The sequence below is a fragment of the Gopherus evgoodei genome, chromosome 16, assembly GCF_007399415.2.
Source record: "Gopherus evgoodei ecotype Sinaloan lineage chromosome 16, rGopEvg1_v1.p, whole genome shotgun sequence".
NCBI classification, from domain to species: Eukaryota; Metazoa; Chordata; order Testudines; family Testudinidae; genus Gopherus; species Gopherus evgoodei.
The window spans coordinates 13,097,215-13,125,071 of record NC_044337.1 but is presented as its reverse complement, the minus strand read 5'-3'; the positions used below and the strand labels follow the sequence as shown (position 1 = coordinate 13,125,071).

At 46.4% G+C, this 27,857-nt stretch overlaps 2 protein-coding genes and 1 non-coding gene across 5 annotated transcripts; 1 reads left to right on the top strand and 2 right to left on the bottom strand.

The window, feature by feature from the left end:
• Positions 1–433: 433 nt before the first annotated feature.
• TRUB2 (TruB pseudouridine synthase family member 2) lies at positions 434–10,927 on the bottom strand. The gene is made up of 8 exons (XM_030535121.1): positions 10,243–10,927; positions 8,309–8,440; positions 7,639–7,713; positions 6,910–6,971; positions 5,387–5,468; positions 4,588–4,660; positions 3,373–3,509; positions 434–1,797 (listed from the first exon to the last, which is right to left on the bottom strand). The coding sequence occupies exons 1-8, from the start codon at positions 10,355–10,357 to the stop codon at positions 1,460–1,462; spliced, it is 1,014 nt and encodes a 337-aa protein (XP_030390981.1). The 5' UTR covers positions 10,358–10,927; the 3' UTR covers positions 434–1,459.
• An 81-nt stretch (positions 10,928–11,008) lies between these two features.
• COQ4 (coenzyme Q4) lies at positions 11,009–22,709 on the top strand. 3 transcript variants are annotated; one of them, XM_030535122.1, is made up of 7 exons: positions 11,009–11,237; positions 12,245–12,415; positions 13,180–13,276; positions 15,020–15,122; positions 15,569–15,698; positions 20,039–20,132; positions 21,139–22,709. In XM_030535122.1, exons 1-7 carry the CDS (start codon positions 11,024–11,026, stop codon positions 21,299–21,301), a joined length of 972 nt encoding a protein of 323 aa, XP_030390982.1. In that variant the 5' UTR covers positions 11,009–11,023; the 3' UTR covers positions 21,302–22,709. The 3 variants fall into 3 exon arrangements, with proteins under 3 accessions (XP_030390982.1, XP_030390983.1, XP_030390984.1); XM_030535123.1 differs by lacking the exon at positions 11,009–11,237 and adding an exon at positions 11,271–11,492; XM_030535124.1 differs by lacking the exon at positions 11,009–11,237 and adding an exon at positions 11,515–11,690.
• Positions 22,710–27,452: 4,743 nt separating this feature from the next.
• On the bottom strand, positions 27,453–27,545 carry TRNAR-UCU. Its single transcript has 2 exons — positions 27,509–27,545; positions 27,453–27,488 (listed from the first exon to the last, which is right to left on the bottom strand). It is a non-coding gene; the product is annotated as a tRNA-Arg (tRNA).
• Between the last annotated feature and the right edge of the window lie 312 nt (positions 27,546–27,857).

Genomic DNA, 27,857 nt, shown 5'->3' with positions numbered 1-27,857 from the left:
TCAAGGTGTCATGATGAATGGCAGGAGTCTCAGTCTGTCTCTCATTTTTCCTTCTGCTTTTCTAATTTTTTTCCCAAAAATCAATAGAGTTCTGCCAATCGATGCCTAGAACATGCCTGGAAATTTTGCAATTGGTCAGATGTAGTGTTCTAAAGGTATCACAGTACTTCCAAACAAAAATGCCCACCAGTTGACTGTAAGGCCTAGTAAGATCAGCCAATAAAATACATGAGTCTGCAAGATATTTCTAACTAAGCATGGGGGAGAAGGTAATCCTCACTATAGTAATAACCAATGCACCATCACTTTTATATTTAAAGTATTTTTAGATTCTAAAATGAGAGGTTTTACCTAATTTTGAGCCCCCACGTGTGATGAGAGTTCCACTGCAAAGCATAATCTAGATATTAATGATTGGCACTCCATTAGAATCTTAGATTGCAATCCTTTAGTACATCTTGGCATCACACTTTAAGCCTTACACATTTTAGAAATACATTAGCTAATTGCTAATGTACCTGTCATTGTTTATGTAAAATAGTGATTTGTAGCTTTAAATGAGCACTAATGGAATCTCAGTGAATTCTGAAACTGTACTCCCTTGCTGTTTCTCTTTAAAGGTAACATACAATTTTGCTGAAGGGCAGGAAAAAATAAAATGATGGACTATGGATGCATGCAAACAAAATGCAGGGGCCTTTGGCCCCATTGACTTAAATTTACGTATCAAATAATAGCATCTTTCCCCATAAAATATATTACCTTGGATTTTAATTCACCCCATTCCAACTTCTTGTTTTTACATCCTACTCCAGTCTTCCTATAATAAGCCTCTCTCTCCTTTCTCCCGCTTCAACTAGCTCTCTGATTAACCTACTCCAGATATTAGTTACCCTGCGTGAGAAATAGTATTACCTCGCTACTTTCGTCTTAGTTACTTACATTGTAGTTTCCCCTAGGCAGAACCCTTTCTTGGTTTGAACAATTAATCTTTACCCCTTTCATGTATTTGAAAATGGGGCTGATCTATAGGAAGTGTCATAAAAAAATATATATATATTTGAAATTGGGAAAAGAACCACTGAGGTCACACACTGTCACAAGGCGCATAAAGAGAATAAAAGAAGTAAAGCCTGCAACACATTGGTTGTATTCCCATCTCTAAACTAATTGAAGGGCCTGCTCTTACATCCCTCACCAACCTGATATTCCCACTGAAGTCAGCAGCAGTTTTGGCTTTGCAAGGAAATGTACACTCATCTCAGATATCAACAGTTTTGCAGCAGTGTTGTGCAATACTTACAAAAATTATTCTGCCTGTCAATGGAGAAATGCCTTGCCTGAATGAAGACACAAGCAACCCTTACAAAATCAAGGACCATCCCAAGGAAGGGCTATTTGTGAACTGTAACCACCATTTCCCCTTCCTATTACTCTCCACCTGCCAGTCAGCATGTGGTTATCTCATTTTATGAGTCAGATCGCTTGCAGACATTCCCTCTGTACTGTGCAGTTTGCTCTCTGCAACCTGATCCATATCGGTATGTCTTTTACCGCTCCTAGCTTGGCAGCTCAAGCTTCTCTGAAGCCCCACTTTCACTTTGCTCTTTGAGTCCTGAATTGAATTCCGGATATTCTGCAGGTTCCAATGCGTTCGCAGGAGAGCATTGTCAAGTGTGAAAAAGCCATCCCGTATCCGCCGCACCTGGGTGCACACAGAAGTTGATTTCAGCTCCAAGCCAATCTCATGAACTATCTTTCGTAGGTACTGCTGGGTCTCATGCAAACACTGGATTTCTGGAGGAGGCAGAAAGACTGCATTAGAAGGGTCAGCACATATATGCAACAAGACACCGTGCCTGTAAATTCAACCACCAGTTACTGGTATTAAAATACACAAAGAAGAGTTAGTTCAACAGGAGAGATGCTGTTTTTTTAAGTACCTGCCTGTATAATCATGATTATACAGAGGTCTTGCACAATGTCTGAAGCCTTCAAAAAAGTCAGTTTTACACAAACAAGTTTCAAATACAAGGTCATATAATAAGAGTGAGATATTTGGGCTAGGCAAAGGTCAGTTTAGCTGTATCTGAGTTTGTCAGAATAATTCATGAGGACCAGAAAGACTATTAAAGGTAAACCACAAACATTTATAAGCAGACTGTTTAGGATCCCAAATTCTTAATATAGGTACAGATTAAATACTTGTAACAATGTTTAATAGATGCTTTGTCTTTAAACTAAAGCCCCAATCCTGTAAATGGCTACGTGCATGGACCCCTGGGCTTGTGCTGAACTCATATTAACTTTAGTGGGCCTCTGTGTGGACACAAGGATCTGCCTGCACATAGTCAATTGCAGAATCAAGGTGTACGGAAATAATCCTTGCAATATTCCTGTGAGTTAGGTAAGAAAATGATCATCCTCACATTAGCTGTGGGGAAATGAGGCAGCAAGGGTATATGACTTTCACCATAACACGGAAGTCCATATTAGTACCAGGATTAGAATGCAGGAGGAATTGTCTTTCAATCCTGAATTTAAACCACAGAGGTGACAAATTAACAGCCATGGAAACTGGAATCCTTTATTCACAGATCACCTGTGGAACTCTTGCCCACAAGAGATCAGTGAGGCCAGAAGTTCAGTAGGATTTGAAAAAGGATTTTATGTTCAGTTACATTATCTAGGACAAAAAAAAAGTTTAATGGGGATATTAAATCTCAAGCTTCAGGGCATAAACTGACCACTAACTTATTGCTTCCTTAAGTGAGGAGGGTGGCTGCATCAAATGACTAGGCAATGTATACATCTTCCATATCCCTTAAAACGGGATTAAGAGTAGGCCTTGAACAACACATGACCAGAATAAAGGGGGTGAGATTGGTTTGTTTTCCTGAAGGAGGGCTCAGCTTTCAAAAATTTGGATGACGTTGCACAGGAAGAATTGTGTCCCATGCGCAAATTATTCCATAGCTATCTGCTAGGGAGTTTAACTGTCCTGTGAAGCACTATCAGAGACCGAATACTGGACTCGGTGGGCTATCAGTCTGATCCAATATAGCAGTTATGTTCCTACCAGGCAGAAATTGCACAAACTTCCCCATGCTGCTCAGTCCTAATCTAGAGAGTCCATCCAGCACTCAGATGGTCCTTCAATCTCTATGGCAAATTTAATCATTGTCACAGTTACCAAGTTGTACCAGCTGGGGTGGTTTTGTAACAGACACCTGTCCACTAGGAACTAGATTGAGCTCACAAACTCATTTCACACAGACCACGGAAGAACAGCTAGATGATAGCAACTTTTTGCCACTATCTTCATACATACTTCCAGCATACTCCCAAACTTTAGCTCTAGTTAGACCATACCTAGCTGGAATTCTGGAGGTGCAAATTGCAGGCATCGAATTGCTGTGATTAATGGAGGAGTTTTTTCCATTGGGCGAATTAAACCTTCAACAGCCAGCTCGTAGGCCTCTTGAGTTTTCAGGTCAATGTTAGAGTACCTGGAGAAAGGAACAGAGCAGTGAATTTGCACTTCCATCCCAATGAATTCCTAGATTCTGAGGCAGAAGGGACTGTCATGACAATCTAGTCTGACTTCCTGCATAAAATAGGTCATAAATAACTCCTAGAGCATATCTTAATTTAACCATAGTCAGTGATGGAGAACCCACCATGACACTTGGTAAACTGTTCACTAGTTAATTACACTGTTAAAAAGGTACACCTTATTTACAGTCTCAATTTGTCTAGCTTCAACTTCCAGCCAGTGTTACACTTTTATCTGCTAGACTGAAGAGCCTCTTATTAAAATATTTGTTCCCCACATAGGTACTTATACACTGTAATCAAATTACCCCATAACATTCTCTTTGTTAAGCTAAATAGATTGAGCTCCTTGAGTCTATCACTATAATGCAACTTTTCTAATCCTTTAATCATTCTCATGGCTCTTCTCTGACCCTCTCCAATTTTTCAACATCCTTCTTGAAATGTGGACACCAGAACTGGACACAGTATTCCAGAAGCAGTCACACCACTGCCAAATACAGAGAGTCATCTGTTTATGCATCCAGGGATCACATTAGTCCCATTGGTCACCATGTCGCACTGGGAGCACATGTTCAAAGATCTTCTGTTTTATTATAAAATAATGCAACACTCACACTTCAAACTAAAGATTTGTTCAGTCTCTGTAGTTTCTAAGTCTCCTCTGACACAGTTTTTAATCCAGTAACTGTGTCTGATGCAGTCATTGTCCTATAAATGCTATAAACATAGGTACTGTCAGTAAGGTACTACAACTGGTAGGGAAGGCACCCTATCATACTCAGCAGAAGAACTTTCATTTTACCAAGGTGTCACGTATAGGCCCTAAAGTAAGATGGGAGTTCAGAAGCCAAAGGTAGACTCATTAGAGCTTGACTCCCACAGACAAAGTGGCTGATTTTCCTCTCTGAGGCTCAAACCTTTATAATTCATTACAGCAAGCAACAGACTAATCTCATTGGTTCCAATGATCAGCAAATAGCAGCATGGAAGTCAGGTCAGGTCATTCAGGATTTCTGATTGGATACATACATCAGCAGAGCTTTATGATTGGTTCCCTGAATGACAGCAAGAATTCGCTCCAGCTTGTCCCTTGTGACATGATCTATAAATGTTAAGAAGGCAAAAGAGGAACATAAATCTTCCTTGATAACACCCAGCACCTGCAAAGAGTCTTAATCTGAAATCAAGATGTTGCCATCTCCTGGCCAAGTTGTCATATCTAAATGGGCTTGTGGGAAGCCCATGAAAGATGACTTTAGCATAACAGAATACAGCAGCACAGAAAACTGACCCAGTCTACATATATACCATGCCAGTACATAAAGCGAAGCAGTCCCTGGGGCAAAAGGAATAGAGCTTCCATTGGTTTCATGATGGAGGCCACAATTCATCTCATGAGATATTTCAGATTTCATTTAACATCAGAACCTTTATGAAAGTCTCTGATCACTCTTTTGTGGGTGAGGATAATATGTCTCCTGAGGTACAAGGAGACGGGGTACACCTAACTTTGAGAATAGGTATAATCAGGACTTTATATCAGTGAGTTATATATTGTGGCTGTATTTAGCATACTACAGGCAGGGTAACGTGTCTGATGAAGTGGGTATTCACCCACGAAAGCTTATGCTCCAATACATCCGTTAGTCTCTAAGGTGCCACAGGACTCTCTGTTGATGTTTACTGTGGTGAGACTGCATGGGAGAATCCTCATAAACCAAGATTAGAGAACTCTTAAAGGTGTGCTAAATGTTGCTGAATCTGGACAGGTGTAACACTTTACTTTCTAATTAGAAATCTTTGTTTCCACATCGACCATTACACTTACCAAATGTGGTCTTCTCTATTAGCCTGCCTGTGTCTGAGAAGTCATCTGTGGCTTTGCCAAACAGTCCACGAACAGTATAAGCCTTCAAAAGGGAAAAGTGCAATTTATGGAGGAAACAGTTTGCAAACAGCAGAGAAGCAATACCCTGCTATGCAGCAACTACAGGGCATCTCAGGAGAGGAAAGGTTTCTCTAAAGGAAAGCTGCCGTCTCTGCACAGTGAGTGGTGCCTCTTACCTTATATGAGCTGATAATGGCTTTGGGAAGCATTGGTGATTTGTTTGACACTCAAATGTAGCAGGACAGCCATTCCTGTTGGCAGCTGCCTCAATAATATGGAAGCAGGCATTATGCCTTGTGACACCAGTACAACCTCCCCAGGCCCCTCATAGGCTCTTGAACCAGTTTCTGATTTGGAATGGTTACAGCTTTCTTAAAGCTCACATGAACACATTTTTATAACTCCCATTTGTTCATGATCTGCAGGCTCAAGCCACTAGAATAATGATTTTATTGCAATGTCGATAAAGATCATCATTAATATTACTTATACGGCTGTGGTGCCTAGAGGCTCCAATCAGGGATCGGAGCCCCACTGTGCTAAACATCGTACAAATGAGTACAACAGTCCCTGCCCTAGACATCTCTCAATCTAGGCCTATAACATGGTGCAACAGCTGGATAAATGGGAATGAAGCAGAGTGCACCCCCCACATACCAGTATATAAAGAACATGCTTCAGCGTGTACACACATGTATCTCTCACCACAGTATGTACACATACGTCTATACATACTACTGGATATGTCTCCCTAAGGTTATTGTCCACCATGCCATCACTGCTATCAGCAGTTCAGCTTCCAACGGTGGGAGCAGTACTGTAGATGGTTAAAAGTGCCAGTGCCTTTTCATGTCATCTGGACCTCCACTGAATAAGGTTAGGATACAGGGGCAGCCAGTTGATGCCTCTTCGTGAAAAATTTAGGGAGGAACTCCCAAGAGTCAATGTGTCTCAGTTCTCAGCTGGAGGAATTGCCTCTAGCAGGAAGTGGGGGGAAGAGTCATTTTCCAGAGCCCAATTCTACCTTTGGCTTCTCTGCCAGAACTGCCAACAAACAGGGCAAATGTGATTTGTGTAGTGTGGATATGTCCTTCGCCACTAGAAATAGTCTGAGACCCAGTTTGTCTTACAGAAGCCTCCAGATAGCAATGACTTTTGCTTGGTCCTGACCAGGCAAGATTCAGACTGATGACCTGCAGGTAAAAAGTTCCATATCCAATTACCAATTCCCAGGTCATTTATATTGTTTCCCTCCACTCCCAAAGGAATACTTAATATTGTTTAATCTCAGTGATTTGTGCCTATTCACAGTTGTATGTGTTATTACTTCCCATATGATTTAGTAAGAGTAAGTCACATTTGCCTCTTCTTTCATGATGCAATTTCTAACTGGGACTTGCTTTCTAGTGAGAATGGGTGTTACACACAGAAGTCTCCAAACAGAGTTCAGTGCCAGCGCATACCCTAGTAAGATGGGCGTTGTACATATCAGTGAGCAGCTTGCTCCCATGGCCCACTCCAAGCACTGAAATACAAAAAACAATAGCAGGCCATTAATCCGTCACATAAAACATTATTTGGGCATAAGCATTTTTTATATAGCACCACACTCTTCCCGGCACCGTTCATAGTTTATAGACTATAAACGGTATAGTTAGACTAACTATTTCTGCCTCTTTCTTTGTTGCTGAGAGTTGCCACCACACACCCAAATGTTTGACTGCCATCAAAGCCACAACTAATAAGAGCTACATGCTAGTGTTAGCTTGTGCTTTTCATCTGTAGATCCCAAAGCACCCTACAACAGAAAGGCAGTATCATTATCCCCATTTTACAGACAGGGAAAACAGAGACACTTGAGAAGTTGGGTTCACACACAGCAGAGCCAAGAAAAGAATATAAGTCTCCCAATTCAGTTACTTCCACTGGACTACATTGCCTCTCTGAGAATAAATTATTCTTGTCTCCCAGGCTTATGATTCAGGACTCTCTCAGATCAATCATATCTGATTTGTGTGTTTCTACTGTAACTTACCATTTCTACCTTTGCCTGTGCCCAACAAAATCCTCAGATGCTGTTAGTAGCTATCACAGTATTTCGTGAGCCTATTGTCTATTAAAACCCCCTCTATCCTATACCTGGTAATTTCATGATGAAGCTATATTCTTCTTTCTTTCAAAACAAAACATACCAAACACTCCAGATGACTTTGTATCCAGACGGTGACCTGCTCCGATTTTCAAGTGAGTGAACTCTGGTCCTCTAACTACAAGGGAAAGACATATAGTGTATGGGTTGTGGCAAACATAAAATTTAATTTCACTGTAAAGAAAGAAATATACCAAGCTTTTCTAATCATTCTGTTCATTTCCTTTGGGGACCTGCCATTGACCACTGTCAGAGGACAGGATACTGGGCTTGATGGACCTTTGGTCTCACCCAATATGGCCGTTCTTATGTTCTTAACAACAGTATGATGGTAACAGACAATATACGTGGTCCCCGTGGAATTTAATCTTGCTGATTCCAAGGTGTAAAAAATCTTTATGATTTACCATGCACATAGTGAAACCACTTCTAATAAATCACTGCCTAAAATGGAATGAAAGTCCTCAATCTTTCCAATGGATTCTCGCTCTTCTCTCCACTTCAAGCAGATTGCACTGTGTTTATCCCCTTTCAATGCAGTGATTACCAGCTACCAGATAATTGTTAGCGGCTACAATCTAAGGGAATTAACACTTCTTATTCCTCCTTTATTCTGGCTTTGTTTTCTCACTGGGCAAGTCAAATCTAGAAATGACAGTAATGGTATACACCAGCTTTCCCACAGAAATCAAGATTCTTCTCCAGCCTCTTACCTAGGGGGTGGGCAGCCAGGACAGGCAACTGGGTAACAGTGAGGGTCAGCTCTTTCCCAGCATTTCCTTCTACGGTGGTTGGCAGGAAGCGTACTTGCTGCTGCACAGCTGGCTGTTCCAGAGAGTTCAGTTCTACAGGAAATGGTATAGAAAACAATGGGACACAAGTCTGAAAAGAAAATACGGTGAAGGGAGTGATAAACATACATAGTTTCTCTTCAAAGGTTGGTCTACACACATCCAGATTCAGTAACAGTATAACTATTTTGGTTAGGAATGTGATTTTTTTTTTTTTTTTAAACAGAAATAGTTACCATTACATCTTGTGTGGATGCAATTATACCAGTATAAAGGTGCTTTATACCAGTACAACTTATTGCCCTTCGCACATGGGAAATGAGTGTTACCATATAATTAAAGTGGCACCACTTGTGTGCGCAGACAAGGCTCAGGTGTCTTTGGCTCATGGTTAGAGTCCTTCAAAGCCATGTATGAGTTCCATTTTAGGAATCAGCATCTTCACAGTCCCTGAAGGAAGGTGAGTGGGACAAGAGACCATCTCCTTTGTGTTTGACAGGAATCTAAGTCCTCCTGGTGACTGCAATGCCGATACCTCCTTGATGAGTAGACATGGGTATATCATCTTCAGCAAGAAAGAGGGATTCCTCATTTAAAAAAAAAGTCTTAAGTGATTGCCAGCCTAACAGCTGCTAGGTCTGAGATGGAGCCTTTACAATGGCTCTCTCAAGCCTGATTTTTTTCCTCCAACAACACTTGTCTCAGCCTGCATGTGTGTCATACAGTGACTAGTCTTAGTCATTTTACCAAACTGTGAGGTATGCCCTTTGCTTTATCCTCTCTATGAGGAGGACTCAGTTGTCAAATGAACTCACACAAGGTTTGGGCTAGGGCTTCTAACATTGGTCATAACAAGTGTTCCTGGCAGCAAACCAACATAAGTGCGTCTGAAGGGTTCTCTCAGGCTTTTAGAAAGGCCAGGATTATATGCACTAGCACAAAGCTAATCATGGCCTGGACCATTAACACCAGGACAAGTTGCCTAAAGGTGTAGCGAGGAGGGCATTGACAATTGACAGAGGTAGTCCCTCTCCACGTGCATATCCATCCTGCAACTAATAATGCTGCTAGGGATGCTGCACCAGATAGCTAACCATGGCCTGGACCATTAACACCAGGACAAGTTGCCTAAAGGTGTAGCGAGGAGGGCATTGACAATTGACAGAGGTAGTCCCTCTCCACGTGCATATCCATCCTGCAACTAATAATGCTGCTAGGGACGCGGCACCAGATAACGTTAGGAACTTTACACTCTCCCATTTGGCTCCTTTGTTGACCCAACATGCTTCTCCAAGTGCCAACGTCTCTGAATTGCAGTTTCAGCACATTGGTCGGAAGGAAGTTTGGAGATGAAAGAAAACCGTGAGGGCACTAGGCCTTCTCAGAATCCCCTAAATTAGTGGCTCTTAACCTTTCCAGACTACTGTACCCTTTCAGGAGTCTGATTTGTCTTACATAACCCCAAGTTTCAAAATCAGACATAAAAATACAAAAGTGTCACAGCCACGCTGTTACTGAAAAACTGCTTGCTTTTTCATTGTTACCATATAATTATACAATAAATCAATTGGAATATAAATATTGTACTTATATTTCAGGTGTCGAGCCCACTGAGCAATACAAACTCGTCACTGTCTGTATGTAATGTAGTTTGCACTGACTTCGCTAGTGCTTTTTATGTAGCTTGTGGTAAAACGAGGCAGATCTCTACGAGCTGATGCCCCCGGAAGACCTCTGGGTACCCTGGGTGAGAACCACTGCCCTAAACCTTCCGAAGGGCGGATTGGACGTCTCCCCCCCCCCCCCCATGGGGGGAGATCCCTCCGGGGAGGAGGGACTCCAGGACCTGGCCTCACCTTTCAGGAGCAGGGTCTCCACGGTGTCCCGCACCCTGATCGAAGCCACCCCGGGGGGTTTGTACACAGCGAAGAGCCCGTTTAGCCCGGTCCGAGCCGCCCTCCTGGCAGCCATGGCTAAGGCGGAAGGAAATCGCCAGCGTACGGGTTCATCAACTACACCGCTCCCCCAGTGGGCGCCGCCATGAGCTTCCGGCAACTGGGTGAGCTGATGAAAGCGCTCCCCCGGGGGTGCAAGCGCTGCGAGACGCACCCGTTCCGGGCAGTTCTCGGCTGCTCAGATCCCGAGCTGGGCATAGTGGCCAACACGTGCCAAGCATCAGCAGGGGAGATAAAGAGTTCTCAGGGCACGACCCTGCTTTGGGCACCAGTTACACACGTGATGACGGGCCCTGCTCTTTGGGGAGCCCCCAACCCCCTCCTCCTACGGGATTGCACGGGCGGGGATCGCCAGGTCCCCACCTCCGGTGGCAGGGGGGAAGAAACCTCACCGCCAAGTCCCGCTATTCCCCCCGCTGCACTCAGCCCTGGCCCCGCAGGAGACCCGGAGAGGGACACCACTCGCGCCCCGATTTCATCAGCAGCCTGCCCCTGCCCCGGCAGCATGGCCAGCCGCTGAGCCTGCAGCCCCCGGCGCTCCCCGCCCTTATCTCAACCTCACAGCAGCCGCTCGGTGGCCCTGCCCCGCTCTGGGGCAGCCGGCGTGACTGGCTGCTCCGCCCGGGCCAGGAGAAGGACCCAGCTGCAGACAGCAGGGCGTGATCACCCCCGCTCCCGGCCCATGATGCACCGGGGCTGCGGCGGAGTCGGGGCGCACGTGGTTTCCTGGTGGCCGGGGAGCGCGGGGGCGGCCCTGAGCTCCGGCCTGATCACCACTCACCGGATGCTGCCGATCCGCTGGCTGGGCGGGGCGCGCATGGGGGGCTGGCTGCGGCGGGCTCCGGGCTCGCTGTGCGGCCTGCGGCGCCTGGCTCTGGGTTCGCCGTTCCCCGTAGGCAAGTGGCGGCGCCGAGCCGGGGGCCGCGTGCGGGGCTGGTGGGTCCGAGACGGCAGGCGTGGGGCTGCAGGCGAGAGTCCGTGTCGGCGGGACTGAGAAGCGTGTCAGGCTTCGTTTCATTTCTCATAGGAAATGAGACGTGATGCGCCCCCTGCTATCCCTGCCCTGGGCCCTCTCCCAGCTCTGCCAGTGCACCTCAAACCTGGTTTTGCAGCACCCCTTACCATTAAAGGCCTTCCTGCACCCCACCTATGTGAGTCCTGAATTACAGCGCCCTCTGTTCCAGTGCTACTCCCCAACAGCTCTGCCAATGCACCTGTGACCTGATTCGCAATGTCTACTTCCCAGTTCTCCCAGTTTTACAGATGCACAGGAATCCTGGCAACATCCTTTGCTGTGCTACTTTGTCCCACCTGCCCCAAACTCTGCCACTGCACTTCAAGCACCCCTGGTATTCTGGTTTTCTGTTTTATTGCTGTGTCTTGTTTTTTGTCCTTATACACCTCTACCCCAATATAATGCTGTCCTCGGGTGCCAAAATAACCATGTTATAGGTGAAACTGTGTTATATTGAACTTGCTTTGGTCTGCTGGAGTGCGCAGCCCCCCGAAGCGCTGCTTTTCCGCGTTATATCCGAATTTATGTTATATCGGGTCACATTCTATCAGGGTAGAGGTGTATTAAGTGTATTCCAGGTTATCCAAACAGTAACAGTGATCATGCAGTAGTTTTATTGTTCAAGCCAGTGAGATCCTAGCCACAGCTTCCACCTGGCTAGAACTCCCAAACCTATGTGCTTATAATGGAGTATTGTTGCAGATCATGGGCCATGGTGATATTATAGACACCGGTGACCTGTATCTCTGATCACCAAGGGGCCTTGCATACAGATTGTGTCAGGAAGAGGACAAAGGAAGCCAAATTGGCAGATATGCACTCTCTAGTCTTTGAACAGAGCTGTATTTTCTGGTTAACTCACTGCCCTGGTATGGCTATGTTTTGCAGGTAGGGGAGATCAGCTACCCCACACTGACCTGACAGTGACTGCAGAGGAGCATGTGGATGAAGAGAGGTATTACCAGCTGTACCCAGGGCACATCCCCACCAGCCCTCTGCAGAAAGCACTGCTGTCTGCTGGCTCAGCATTTATGGCTCTCTACAACCCTTACCGGCATGGTAAGCTGAATCTTGCAGCTTTTATCCAGCTGTGGTCTCCGCATTCACATAGACTCTATTTCCCTCTCTCCCCAGGAGCCAGATTTGTGTTTCTGTTGGGAGTTTCCCTGGGGATTTTCATTCTTTAATTCCCCATCTCTACATTGTGGGAAAGAATTTGTGTTTAAGAAACTGAGACTGGCACACAGAGACAGCTGTTGGTGCAGTTAGTGAGAAAGACACCCCTGCATATCTCTGTTAAAGCATCTCATTCCTCATCCCTTATTATTCCAAACCTCCTGGTTCTGCTAACTTCAGTCCCAGTATGCAATACTGCATGCTGTTCCAGTCCCAGGCCCCATACCTAGCTCTGCCACCGCACCTCACTCCTGACCTTCAGAGCCCTCTCTGAGCAGCACTGTGACTAGTTGCATGGCAATTTAAACCCCAGAGGCTGGAGGATGGTCTAGTGGTTAGGGTGCTTCACCACAGACTTCCTGAGTGACCTCCAGCAAGTCACTTAGTCTCTCTAGGCTTCATTTCTCCATGTGTGAAATGGGGATAATAGGACTTATCTACCATGGAGGAGCTCTGTGAGGGTAAATGCATTAATGGCTTTGAGGTGCGCAGATATTGCAGTGCTGAGGGCCACATAGGTACCTAAAATGTATTAGCCCTGTCTTGTGTCCTCAGGATTTTCATTCTTTACCAGAACCACTGTTTGCCTGTTGCTCTTATATTGTCAGTTTCCCATCCATTCTCTCTCTTTCCCTCTCTTTTTTCAGATATGGTGGCAGTCCTTGGTGAGACAACTGGTTCTTCAGCCCTGCGGAGCCTGAGGGACAAAATGAAGCATGACCCTGAAGGTTATCAGATCCTGCAGTGCGTTATTGTCCCTCTTGCATGGCCTGTGGCAGGGAAGGAGACAAGTTTATGAGGCAGCTGGCTGGCTGGAGCAATTGTATCTATACTGCACGCTTCTGGGCAGGTAGCGCAGGCTCATGTCTACAAGGGGAGGCTTCTGGAATCATTGTGCTTACAGGGACAGAATAATTATGTAATTCCCAAGAGATTTGCTGCTCCCGTGCTGATGTTCAGAATGGTCCCTTTTGGCAAGTCCAAGAACAGCAGTACACATACTTGGTGTGTAGGCCTCCCTACTTCCTCTTCGGTTTCAGCTTTGCTGCTGCTGTTAGTGGTGAATGCGCTCATTCCAGATGTGGGAAACTGCGAGTGTGTGAGCTCCCCCCACAGCAGTTCATGAGGGCGATAGCAACTCCCACGCCGCGTGCCTGCTGCTGGATCATATTGCATCAGCCTGCCAACGACTGCAGCCTCCATCACTAATTTGTCTGCTTCTCCCACAACAACCTGTTTACTTTCTTCTGTGCCACTCCCTACACTTGAAACCCTCTCCCCACACTGGTTTGGAAGGACACTAATCCTGTCCCTTCTGATCCCTCCTTAAGACCCACTTCTGCTGTGATGTCTACCGGAAACTGCCAGCTGGTACGAGGTTGATGCAAGTGCACATTCTTATTACTGTTTCCTTTGTCCTCCCTTTTCTGTATCTTCTGTTGGCTCGTTATACCTATTTCTCCTCTGTTGTCTTAATGACCCTGTAAATTCTTCAGGGCAGAGGCTGCCTTTTGCTCTGTGTTTGTAGCGCGTCTTATATGTTGCAGGCCTGACCCTGATTGGGGCCTCTGGGTGTTACTGCATTAAAATACTGAATCGTAATAGTAGGGTGTGAGACAGGAAGTGCAGCTTAGTGTCAACCAAGCAGTGAAACAACCGTCAGATGCACAGACGGAGTAAGACGGGGGCGTTTATTTATGTCAGTTCTGGGAATTTTTGTTAATTGGTCCAAGGTGCAACTCAAATCCCCCTTAATCCTTATCTGGAGGATTTAAGAGTGCCTAGGTCTAGCCTGTGTATGTGGGGAGTTATAGCCCGGAACCAAAACTAGTATGTTCCTGGCCTTTCAGTGCTTTGAATTGGCCCCTCCGTTAAATTTCTTTAATGAAAATCAGAGACATCTTGGGAAAAGGTGCCTTCTGTCTATGGGTTGTGTTCCCAGCTGTGCTCTGTGATAAGTCCTGAAGCTGTTGAAGCACCAACAGCTGAGCAGGAGGGGGCATTCAGTCCGCATTTGGGACAGACTTTTCTCTGCACTGACGTGCTGCTTGCTCTGTGAGGCCAGGGCACTTTTGCTGTGAAACCTCTGGCCAAAGTTTACCCTTCCCTGCCACCACTGTTGTGCACGGTGCTACGTACCTGTCTCTGTTGCCTCAGAGGCGGCTGCATTTCAGAGGTGCTGTGCAGAGAGAATTTGGCATCCTCAGAGATGAGTGGTGCTGTAGAAACGTGAGATAACAGCTTTACTGCTGCTATGGCTCCTTTACGTTCTCTGTGCCCTGATTCCCACCGGTGTGAAATAATAGGCAAGCAAATGTTTGTGCAGGACTGTAAGAGCCAGTGGGGAAAGGCATCAGCAAAACCCTCCTGCCGAGGATATGAATTCCAGCAATACAGCTGTCTGGGCAGCTGGCCCTGGTTTTCTCAGCTTCCCCAGGGAGTTGCTGTGTTGTGGGTTGGCTCAGCCACTCTGTTTTTCATTTGCAGAGAGCGGCCTCGGATCCGGCTCTCCACCCTGGATGTGACTGGACTCCGGGGGCTGCCGGATGGAACGTTTGGCCGAGAATATGTCCGTTTTTTGGACAGCAATGTGAGTATGGGACCTAGCAGTCCTTGGGAGGTAGCAGGGCATTTGGAGGCTGTGGATGGCGGTATCTGATTTATCTGGTGAGAAGACCATGGTGGGCTCCAGAGGAGGGTCTGAGCCGTCTGGGAGATCAGCAAGGGAGAAAGCCTCCAGTGAAATTAAATTGGCCTAGTGGATAGAGCACCAGACTTGGATTCAGGACACCTGGGTTCTGTTCCTGGTTCTGCCAGTGGCCTGCTGGGTGATCTGGGGCAAGTCATGTCACTGCACCTCAGTTTCCCTTTCTATACAGTGGAGATAATGATTCTGACCTCCTTTGCAGAATGCCTTAAGATCTCCTGATGAACAGTGCTATGTAAAAGCTAGGGACTATTATTATTAAAGAATCATAATGAAATGAATTCCTATCAGGTATCAGTGGCTGAACCGGGGCTGCTCTGATCTTGCAGAGGGTTTCTCCGGACACCAGGATGCCGGTGAAGTTTGTCGATGATGAGGAGCTGGCCTATGTGATCCAGCGGTACCGAGAGGTCCATGACCTGATGCACACTCTCCTCGGCATGCCCACCAACATGCTTGGTGAGTCCAGACTGAGTGCGACTGAGAGTCGTTACCGTCTAGCATGCTGCTGTGTGAAATGAATTGGGGAGGTCTCAGCCAGGCTGCCAGTGACCAGATGTCCACGTCACAAAAGCCATCCCTGCAGCTTGGCCACCTTGTTGGCTGCCTTATCAGAGAGGCCAAGGACTGAACAAGCCATGGAGGCTAAACTCCTCCAGGTCTGGGCTGAAGGCCACTGATGGGGCAGGGCGTGGGGCACGTTTGCTTTGCTGCTGTCAGCATTCCATCTGCTGTGCGGATAAAAAGAGAATCTCAGCCTCCAGGAACAATCACCCTTCACCTACATGAGAGATGCTCACTGAGTCACTGGCATTGCTGAATAGGAAGAGGTTGGATGGGCACTGCCCTAAAGGGCCGATGATGAAACCTGCAGTGCAAGGAGAACGACTGCATGAGTGGATTGTTTCGTAAGCCAAAACCAGCTTTGAGCAAGTGTGGGCTGGATTTATGAGAAGGGGGTGGGAGGAGAAATGTTCTTTTAATTGAGCTCTTATCTGCAAATCAGCTCTGTCTGTTTTGAATAAACTGAATAGCAAGTAGAACAGGAGTCCTTGTGGCACCTTAGAGACAAATAAATTTATTTGAGCATCAGCTTTTTTGGGCTACAGCCCACTTCATCGGGTGCAGCAGCAGGTTTTAAACAAATAAAGGGAAGTTCTTCACGCAGCGCACAGTCAACTTGTGGAACTCCTTGCCTGAGGAGGTTGTGAAGGCTAAGACTGTAACAGCGTTTAAAAGAGAACTGGATAAATTCCTGGAGGTAAGTCCATTAATGGCTGTTAGCCAGGATGGGTAAGGAATGGTGTCCCTAGCCTCTGTTTGTCAGAGGGTGGAGATGGATGGCAGGAGAGAGATCACTTGATCATTGCCTGTACGTACACTCCCTCTGGGGAAACCTGGCATTGGCCACTGTCGGTAGACAGGATACTGGGCAAGATGGACCTTTGGGCTGACCCGGTACGGCCGTTCTTATGTTCATAGAATGGAACATAGAGTAAGACGATATCTGTACATACAGAGAACATGAAAAGGTGGAAGTTGCCATACCAACTCTAAGAGGCTAATTAATTAAGATTCCTGCTGATAATAGCTCATCTTAATTAGCCTCTTAAAGTTGATATGGCAACTTCCACCTTTCCATGTTCTCTGTACATATAGATATTTTCTTACTCTATGTTCTATTTTATGCATCCAATGAAGTGGAATGTAGTCCACGAAAGCTTATGCTCAAATAGATTTTAGTCTCTATGGCACCACAAGTACTCCTGTAAAAGCAGCAAAGAGTCCTGTGGCACCTTATAGACTAACAGACGTAGTGGAGCATGAGCTTTCGTGGGTGAATAAATACTCCTGTTCTTTTTGTGGATACAGACTAACACGGCTGCTACTCTGAAACCTGTTAATAGCAAGTGGCAGGCTGAAATTGCTGACCTGCTGTTAGCTGACCAAGGCTTTAGGACCCTGCAGGAGCCTGGGCTTCCCAGTGTTCGGAGGTTTATTTTAAGAAGCTCTGGTGCAGGCTGAGAGGCCTGACATTTGACCTACTCCACCCTTCCACCCCCATCTTGTTGCATCACATTATGGAGTTTACCAAGCTGCAAATCTTGCTGTTAAATAGAGCACTGGACTGGGATTCAGGAGACCTGGGGTCTGTTCCTGGCTCCGCCACCAGCTTACTGAATGACCTTGGGCAAGTCACTTCACCGCTCTGTGTCTCAGTTTTCCCATCTGTTAAATGGGGATTGTAACCACCTTTGTAAAATGCTTTGAGATCTACCGATAAGAAGTGCTATAAAAGAGCTCGATATTATTAATATTCTAATATGCTTGAATGCCAGCAGCTCAGGGCTCCCGAGCAACCCTACAGTAAGAAACCTGTGCAAGTAACTCGGTGTTCCTGAACAGCCTGACAACAATCCAGTAATACCTATGATAATGTGATTTGGGCAGCTAAGTCCCTTAGACACCTTTGAAAATCAGAGCCTTAATTTTTAGGTTAAACTTTTTAAATGTTGTATAGAACCCGAATGTTAGGTCTACAGTATGGATGCTTATTTATTTGATTACCTTCAAAGGGTGCTTATGTCTCACACCAGCGCATGACCTGGAGTGCTCTCATCTTTCTGCAGTGCCTCAGAAAGGGGCCTTCAGAATAAGTTAAGTTGGCTAGAGAGCTTAAGGTCCTGATTCTGCTCCCATTGAAGTCAAGAGGAAAACTCCCACTTGCAGCATTGTCTGAAAAGAGCAAGAATATTTGCATCAGCAGTGTCATGCTCATTCTGCGGAGAGGGCCAGATTGCATAGTTTAATTATGGCCCATGGACTGGGGTATTATAGCAGAGCAGTGGTTGCACTCTGGTCATATTCTGAAGGCTTTCTTCATGTAGAAACATGCTTTAAAAAAAAAGTGCATTGGGGGGGATATTAGATTCTGTAGCCTCTAAATATGCCAAGTGGGCAGCAGAAAAACATTGAGCAGGCCAGATACTTACTATGCTGGGTTTACAGTGGAAACAAGAGGGCCACTTGGAATAGTAACTTCAAGCCCCCAAGTTCCCTGACCAGTTTTTGTCATAAGAACGGCCATACCGGGTCAGACCAAAGGTCCATCCAGCCCAGTATCCTGTCTGCCGACAGTGGCCAATGTCAGGTGTCCCAGAGGGAGTGAACCTAACAGATAATGATCAAGTGATCTCTCTCCTGCCATCCATCTCCATCCTCTGACAAACAGAGGCTAGGGACACCCTTCATTTTACAATCAAGTTTTCCCTTCCCTTTTCCCATACGCTGGGTGCAAGATCCTCACAAACAAGTCAGTTTAACCTAAGGACTTGATCCAGTATCCACTGAAGTCAGTAGCAGCCTTTCTGTTGATTCTAATGGGCTTTGGTTCAGCTTCTACTGGATTGTACAGGAAAAACAGCGAAACTGACTAGACACAAACTGTCAGAGAGTGAAAACAGAGAGAAGTAGGGCCAGATTCTCAACTGATATAAGTCAGGCTTGCTCCAGTGAAACCAAAGGGTTTACAAATCTGTTGACTCCCATTGAGAATCTGGTCTATTGTGCATGTTACAGTTACAGGGCCAGTGGCACCTCTCTCCTGTATCTGGTCTCTCTAAGGCAGTGGTTCTCAACCTGCAGGGTGCATGCAGCCCATTAGCACACAGCTGTGTGCTAAAGATTGCCCAGCCCACATGGAGGGATCCAGGGTCAGGGCTGCCCACCTGGCCCCACAAGAATGGGGGTCTAGAGTCGCCAGGCTTTGCTCCTGGCCCTGCTCTGTGGAGTGGTCTATGGGCATATGTGGCCCACAATTATAAAGAGGTTGAGAACCACTGCTCTAAGGGCACCCCTCAGATGTCAGCCTCATGCCTTTACCTGTCCTAGGGTGGAAATCTGCAATTCTCCCAATCAGGCTCTGGGCTACAGCACCTTGTGGATCACCCATTCTGGTGAAGCAGGTCTGACAGGGATCAGGCACCTGTGGGACTTCCTTGTGGGAGTCTGTGACCAGTGGTGAATAGAGTGATCAGAGGGCCTTGTAAATCAGAGGTTTGTTTCTTTAACAATAGGAACAAAGCATTTAAAGAGAGAGGATTGTAAACCAACAGTCTGCACACACCTCTGTCTTACCCCCTCCTCCCCCCCGGACAGTAGCTCCTAGACAGCCTCACCCACTGTCTCTTAACAACCCTCCAGTGCTGAAAAGTTGCTTACTTTGGTGTCATTCTTTTTCCTTCCTGTTCATTTTTCCCAGCTTTCTATCCCATTAAACTAAACCAATCTATTTGTATGATAAACAACCCCATAACCAGGTCAACACATGTATTCATAAATTATTACAGAGCATCCCCACAGGCGCCACAGAGCCAAGCCCACTCATTCCTGCATCATATCCAGGGCGGCATTCTGAGCTGTTGATGGTGGCTCTCCAAGCCTCGCCAAATGCCAGCAGGAGGAGCCCCCTCCTTAGCTATAAATAGGGTGACCAGATAGCAAGTGTGAAAAATCGGGTCACTTGGGGTCTGTGCTTATAATTGTCTATATAAGACAAAACCAATAATATCAGGACATCTAGTCACCCTATCTGGGAAGCTAGGAGCTGATTATTTCTAGAGCCCAGAGGAAACATGTACAATCTTAGTACACTCTGAACGATAGCCCAGGCAGGCACCTGAGGAAATAATTCACTAGGAAGAGGAGAGTGAAAAATAAAATGACTCAGTTTCTCTGGTTTGACATGCGTCTAGATAGGGAGCTCTCATTCTCCTGGGTGTTTTCTGGCTTTCTTCCAGGGGAGGTTGTGGTGAAGTGGTTCGAAGCTGTTCAGACTGGCCTGCCCATGTGCATTCTGGGAGCGGTGTTTGGCCCAGTTCGTCTCAGCGCCCGGTAGGTTGATCAGCCTGCAGGCTTCTTTAGAGCCTGTGCCTGGTTTGAAAGTCTGATTGAGAGGTTTTCTTTCCCATTATGTGTCTTCAAGATCCCAAATAAAATGTCAGCAGATGGGCATGAGAGAGGGGACCTGTCTGCAGGTGAGGGGGTCTTCCCAGTGGAAAGGGAGACTCATGTTCCGTAGATGTTTATAGGCAAAGATGGCCCGGTTTGGAATGACGTTATCTCACCCAAGAATATTAAAGCTCTCATGGCACCTGTCAATATCCATAAAGGGAATTAACCTGCTTGTTTAGGTCTGATTTATGCCATGAATCCCTATAGGGCTTCCAATCTGGAACCACTGTTCCTACCAACACTACCCATTGAAATGTCTTCATGCAACAGAAAGCACCGTCTTATCTAGTAGTTAAAGCAAAGGACTAAGAGTGAGGCCTCTTGGGATCTATTCCTGTGTCCACGTCTGACTTCGCAGCGTGTCCTTCAGCACCTCACTTCTCTGGCTGTGCATCTCCCCTGCTGTAAAATAGGATAACGAGATTGGCCGGTCTCTGTGTTATGTGTCATTACATACTCAGCAAATGGATCAGAGCAATGGTACCACAGAGCCCAGAGGCCTCAGATTCTTCTCAGGGCTGTTTCTAGGCACCCCACATACTGGCTTCTGGGAAGCAGCATAGTTTTGTGGTTCAGGTGTGAGACAGAGTCGGGAGATGTGGGTCTTGTCCTGGCTCACTGTGTGACCGTGGGTAAGGCACTTCCCCTCGCTGGACCGTAACTGCTTCATGAATTAAACAGGGAGAATGAGATTGACCTGCTCATGGGGGGGTTGTGAGACTAAATCAGTTCGTGCTGCTAAAGTGCTTTAAGGCCCTCAGACGAAGGGCTGTGGAGTGTGTAGCAGTATTGTATTGTGTGCTGCTGTGTACGGTGGTATTGTGTTTGGCTATTGGATTGTGTTCCCAGGGAAGAAAGTAAAACCATTTCCACACCTTTATTGCAGGAAGCTGCAGATCTTGACCACAGAGCTTGTTCCCTGGGCTGTTCAGAGCGGCCGCAATGCCAGCTGTGTCCTGAATTTCTACTATGAGAACCGCTGGGAGCAGACGGTGGAGTCTCTGAGGGAGGAGATTGGAATCTTACATCCCCCTGCTATTTGTGTGTAAAGTCTGGGGGATGGGTGGGCATACTAGGCTTCACACTGGCAGGATGGAGCCTCGCTGGGCACCATGCATGAGGAGCAATGAATAAACCCTTTGCAGGTTCGAGTCTCCTGGGAATTCTCCTACAGCAGTTGAGGGCATCAGTCTGCCCAAATGAGATGCTGGGTTGCCAACTTGCCAAGAATGCAAGGGCTGCACCCAGGGCTGGATTCATTGCTGTTGTAAGCAGCTGGAGCTCTGCTGACGTCAGTGAAGTTGCACTTTCGCACCCTAAGCTGAATTTGAATCCAGTGGCTGTCTTAGTCCTCAGCATAGAGATATGACCCATGGAGAGAAGTCCCACCATGCAGTGTACCAGCTAGATCCTAGCAGAGGCTGGGACATGGAGTCTCCATGTGCTGCATGTCTTCACAAGACCCCATGAGAGGGCCCCATGGTCTGCATTCAGTTATCCCTGTAATACTGGAGTGGGGAAGATGGGAAGCAGAGCTGGGTTAAAGTAGTACTGAAACGATCTAGTAACTTTTGGCTTCTGGTTGCTATAACGTTCCCTAGGTGAATACCTTCCCCCTGGGGAGCTGAGACACTTAATTCCCTAGGGGACCATTCTACCCCACTTAAAGCCAGTTGACACAATGACAGCTGATCAGCACTAGTGCTCTGCCCCCAGCTGTACTGACTGGCACTAGGAATGTATTTTGTGTTTCTAGTACAGCTCAGTTGATCCATCTCAAACCCGCTTTGGCAGCTGGGAAGCAGTTAGGCTCTCGGTCAGTCACGGTGAAACCACACCCCACTGAGTTGGGAGGGCATGTGTGTCACAATGTGTCAATTGCTGCATACCATTTAAAATAAACAAAATCCACCACGGCATCCCCCTCGCTGCCTGCCTCAGCAGCCAGGCCAAGGATTGAATGGGCCACGGGGCCTGAGCTCCCCTCTCGTCCCCAGCTGGATCCCTTCCAGTTTACAATAGAGGCACAGTGACCGGCTTGCCAGGGGGAAGCACTTACTGACCCTGTCCAGGCTCTGCCTGCTCCGAGGAGAGAAGAGTTCAGTCCCCACTAATTCCACATGAACTTGGCTTTGTTTTCAATAGCTCTCTGTGGGCTCGAGCACGCGAGACTATTATCTGCAGAACGGAGGGAGGGAGAAGAGAATGAGGTGCTGAATCCCATAGGGAGTGGAATGCTGAGATCGCACACACTATTTGTGCTGGGTCAGTGTTTATAGAAGCGATTTCTGTGCAGTGTAACTAAGTTGAGTTCCACACTTATAAGGCAAATAACAAAGCCCAGATTGAATAGTTCTCGGTGCTGGGCTGGGACGCACCAAAGCAGGATGTATTTTAATGTGGTGTTTTGAGGCTGATGTTCCTTTTTCATAAATAAAATCCCTGGTGACACTTGCAGCTTTGTCTCCCCCCAGATCAGACAATCTGACGTGTAACCTCATCTTTCAGAGGGGTCTGTTCTTTGTACGTTTGCTGCAGCCAGAAACAGATCACCAGCGTGTGTGTGTGTGCAGCATGCCTCCCCAGTGGAATGCAGACACAGAGCAGGTGGTGTTTGTGCATCTTCCACAGTGGTTGTGGTGGCAGAATTACCTGCTCTCTGATAGCACTGCATTGGTGCAAGCAGAAGCCAGACCTTGTCGCCAACATACACGCTGCAGACTGCAGATAACCTGAGGTTTGGTCCTGGATCAGCTCTTTTCAGCCAGTCTTCGGGATTAATCACTCCTCCCTGTGTTTGTAGTACATAACCACAGGCAGGGTGGGGCACAGTGCCTACGGACTGCAGGGTGCCTTTGCAAACATCGGTTTAATCTTCACAACCCCCTAAGAGGTGGATATTATCACCCCTGTTTTACAGGTGGGGTTAACTGGGTGACAAAGAGGACAAGTGATTTTGCTAAGGTCTCATAGTGAATTAGAGGCAAAGTTGGAGCTTGAACCTGGGAATCTAGATTTCTTGCCCCATGCCCTACCCATTAGACCACACTCCCTCTTCACAGAGCACACACCCTGCAGGGAATGTTTTGGCTTTCCACAATGGGATGCAAAGAGCTTCCAAAAACACTGGACGTGTCCCTCCAGCGATGGACCCAGCACAGTGTCAGCCTCCCCCCATGTTCTCAGAGCACTGAGGTATGTGCACCTTCTGCACAGAGGACCAGTGCACTGTGTTCTAAGGCTTCCTGTTCTGTGAATGGTGTCTGGAAGCCACTGCAGGCGGTTGTGAGGTCTTGCTCAAAGTCTCCTGGTCCTTGCTGCAGTGCTCAGCTACAGTGGTGAGAGCCAGGCAGACGTAGAACTCCCTCCAGCAGCCTGGGGAGGCTAGTAAACACCTGCACCTGGCACTTCTCCCTTCTGAGGCCACAGTCTGTTCTCCTCATGATCCCTCTTGTGTACTGCAACCGCCTTCTCTCATCTCTGTCCCTGCAAAATGCATCCCCCTTTCCCACAGCACTGCCCAAGCCTTCCTGCTACTTGAATCATGGCACTGACTGCATCTCCCTTCTCCTTTTGGAAACGGCTGTCCCCGGGAGCTGATGCGTGGTCAGCTGTTTCTCACAGAGGCTGGAGGGGTCGGAAGGGGCATGGGAAGACAATACTTACCTGCAGAGAGCTTGGCCTAGCCCTGCTGCCACCTGGTCAGGAAATTCCAACTGTGCCCAGCCTCTCACCCTCCTCACTTCTATCCTCATGCCAGGAACCAGCAGAGGGGCTGGTGAGTCTGTTCCGCAGAGGAAGTTAGAACGGGGATGAGAAGATGGCCCAGAGCCGAGAATGGCTGTGCACGGACAGGCTGAGCAGGGAGTGTGACTCTCCCATCCTGCTTGGGGAGCTGGGCGGGGTGAGGGATGCACTTTAAACAGTCATTGGGGCAGGGGGAGTTAGTCTGGCCAGGTGCTGATGGATGGGACATCCCGCCTGCCTGCTTACCTTCCCACAGGGCCTGTGGGGGCAGGGTCATCTCTTCATCTACAGAGGTCTCCATAACTCCAGCCCTGCCTCTCCTCTTCCTCCGCTCTTCACCTTCCTTCCAAACCTCACTCTGACCCCACCCTTTGCCATTTCACCCACTTCTAAAACTGTGTCAAATGTCACCTCCCAAATCAGTGGAAAGGCCAAGCCCCGTTCCTACTTCTGTGAAGTCCTCACCTCCAATACTTCAGTTCTAATGGCTAGACCCCGATCTGGGTCTCAGCTAGTATAATCTTGTGGTCCTAGACCAGGAGTTCTCAAAACTGGGGGGGGTCACAAGATTATTAAATGGGGAGGTCATGAGCTGTCAGCCTCCACCCTCAAACCCCACTTTGCCTCCAGCATTTATAATAGTGTTTGTTTTTAATTTATAAGTGGGGGTCACACATTGGTTTGCTATGAAAGGGGTCACCAATACAAACCGCCCTAGACCATAAGCTCTAAGGTGAGAGCCCTGTTATCCGCTTGGCACCTGTCAAGAGACATGTGGTAAGTTCATTTATCACATAGCTCTGCATGGATCTCACTACCCTACATGGAGTGTGTGTATATCTATTATCTCATCTAAACAAACAAAACTGGGTTAACGTGGAGTTAGGGGTAAGTTTCTGAACTCCATTCATTGATTAAAAAAAAATTAGAATATAGTCAGTCCTGAGCTTAAGGTTCTTTCTTAAATGTTATGACATAACCACTGCATCTTTCATAAATAACAGTTCAATAAACTCACTTGTAATCAAAGTACATGTAGAATCAGGATTCTCCTTTCCTATTGGTGTAAATCAGGAGAAGCCCCAGATAAGTTACAGTGTAAAACTGGTGTAAGTTAAAAGAGAATTTGGCCCAAGGTCTGTCTCTATCAATGGGTTACCTTTTGAGGTGCCTGAATGTTTACAGCATTAATCTAGTAAAACACAAAGAAATGCTATAAAACTTGTGCTGACTTTCAGGAAGGAGTCTGATAGTAGTAAGCTCTTTGGGACAGGAGCTGATACTTACAGTGTTTGTACAGCTCCGAGCACCATAAGACCCTGAGCTGTTTGTTCTTTAGGAGCTACTGCAATATAAAAGTTAAATCATAATATTAAATTTCACATGTACACCTGCACCACAACTTTCACAATAACTTAACCTGGGGCCCATCAGTAAGTGGGATGAGTTTGGGAAGGAAATACTGAATTTTTTCATGTATTAGAGGGGTAGCCATGTTAGTCTGGATCTGTAAAAGCAGCAAAGAATCCTGTGGCACCTTATAGACTAACAGACGTTTTGGAGCATGAGCTTTCGTGGGTGAATACCCACTTCCTCAGATGCATGTAGTGGAAATTTCCAGGGGCAGGTATATATATATGCTAGCAAGCAAGCTAGAGATAACGAGGTCAGTTCAATCAGGGAGGATGAGGCCCTGTTCTAGCAGTTGAGGTGTGAAAACCAAGAGAGGAGAAACTGGTTCTGTAGTTGGCAAGCCATTCACAGTTTTTTCATATACATCCCTGAAAATAAAGGCCTGATCCAGCTTCTGTTGTGATTGATGAGAGTCTTTCATTTGAGTTGAATAGAAGTTGGATCGGACCCATAATCCACACTTTACATGCATTTTTCAATAAAACTTTAACTGGAAGTGTGTTAAGGCCTCTATAATAATAATAATAATAATACCTAACTTTTATATAGCACTTTTCATCAGTAGCTCGCAAAACACTTTACAGAAGAGGTCAGTATCATTTTAATTTTACAGATGGGGAAACTGAGGCAGAGATCAGTGCAGTGACTTGCTCGTTATAATGAAGGATAGAAAAATCACTACTTAGCTGGAAGGAAAATGGACACAGACCCTTTAAGAGCAATGTGCACCGATAAAGTCAGGGAAAATTGAGATGTCCTGAAATATTCCTCCTATCATTCAAAACGTTCACAACTGACACAATACGGGCAGATTCCTAGACAGGGAGTTAGCTCAATACTGACATTAATGAATCTGCTGCTTTTCTGTATTCGTGCTGCTCCCTGATGAACTGGGTGAACTTTTGGTACAGCCGTCCTAGGTTTGTTACATTATTATTGCTCATCATTGAACCGTAAGTTGGTGTTTTCAGGGATTCATAACTCAGCCATCAATATGTTAGAAATATCGTCTCTTGGCTCAAAGTTGCTACATCTCAGTCCAAAGTACTGGGTTTTATTTTATCTAGCAGTGTTGTGGATGAGCAGAAATTGTTTCTGGCTTCAGAAATTCTTGTAGGGTTAAAAAATTGATTAAAATTAATTTTCAGCCATGGAATATCTTAAAATTAGACTCCAAAGGATCCAGGGACTGGATCCAAAGTCCAGTAAACTCAGTGGAGAGACTCCTATTTTCTTCAATGTTTTTTAAATCAAACCCTTAGTCTCCTCTGAGTATGGAGAAATGCCAGGGACAGATGAAAGTATGAATATGCACCCCCCACATCTGCCACTAAAATAACATTTTAGTCCCTGATCCTGCACTCAATTCTGCAGTTCAGTGTCAGCAGGCTCCATGCCGGTCATATGTAGGACTGGAGCCTTAGCAGGTAATGTAGGTGTGGGGCTGCTACTCTTTTGACTGAAGTTACCCACATGCTTAAGTGTTTGCAGGACCTGGGCCTTAAAAAACATCCTGAAAATAAACTGATTTAAACAAAGGATGGGTTCAGTTTATTTTTTACTCCTAACCCTTTCCTCCTCTAACAAATCCTGCCCTTGAAATATCATCAAACAAACAAAACCAAACAGCCTTTGAAGGAAAAACAGAGTAATTTCTATGTTCCCCTATTTAATCATGTTTTGTGTGTTTGAAATAGCATCCTAAAAAAAGAACCAATTTTAAAATAACTTCATAACTAAGTAGCTAAAAATACTTCACCACAAAGCCTGGGAGTTTTAAAATAACATTGGCCAAAATTAAAACATAGTTAGAAGTAACGCTTCAAAACTTATCCCGTGGATTTCTAGTAACATTCTTAAAAAATACATCGGTTTCATCGTAGCACCAGACTTCCAAGGACCTAAGTGATTTTTTAAAATGGCACAGCAAGGCGCACGAGTTTGAAACTGACATCCGTCAAAAACGAACCGATTCACCAACCAACTTCTCCCGCACTGTTACTCTCCAACAGCCAGGTTTGCCACTGATGGCGCAAAATACGACTCTGGTGGGACTCGAACCCACAACCTTTGAATGACTCCATCTGTCATCGAGCTAGAAGTCCAATGCGCTATCCATTGCGCCACAGAGCCTGTCGAGGAGACTGAAGATCCTTCAGACCCCCTCCTTGACCTTTGCAAGGAACAGCTTGACTCAAGCAGCTCCTCTTTGCCACGCCCAGCGGCTGGGTTTAAATTGCAGCCCCGCTCTCCGTGGCCGGCCCGCATCCTCTCCCCAGCCCCAGGCGCCCCATGGCGCAGAGTTTGCAAAACTTCCCCCCTCGCTCGCACGCCGCCTCTTGACTCTTTCCAGACACTTTTGCAGCCCCGCGTGCGCCACAGCCGGCACCAGATTCAATCCGAGGCCGGGCGGTAGCGCTGAGACACCAGACAGAGATGCGGGGG

Excerpts from the sequence above, each read along its gene's own strand:
- COQ4 (XM_030535122.1), top strand. The coding sequence starts at position 11,024 with ATGATGCACCGGGGCTGCGGCGGAGTCGGGGCGCACGTGGTTTCCTGG. Across the intron at positions 15,123-15,568 it reads TCCGTTTTTTGGACAGCAAT|AGGGTTTCTCCGGACACCAG; the intron begins GTGAGTATGGGA and ends CTGATCTTGCAG. Across the intron at positions 15,699-20,038 it reads CATGCCCACCAACATGCTTG|GGGAGGTTGTGGTGAAGTGG; the intron begins GTGAGTCCAGAC and ends GCTTTCTTCCAG.
- TRUB2 (XM_030535121.1), bottom strand. The coding sequence starts at position 10,357 with ATGGCTGCCAGGAGGGCGGCTCGGACCGGGCTAAACGGGCTCTTCGCT. Across the intron at positions 4,661-5,386 it reads AATAGAGAAGACCACATTTG|ATCATGTCACAAGGGACAAG; the intron begins GTAAGTGTAATG and ends TAACATTTATAG. Across the intron at positions 1,798-3,372 it reads ACCTCCAGAATTCCAGCTAG|AAATCCAGTGTTTGCATGAG; the intron begins GTATGGTCTAAC and ends TGCCTCCTCCAG.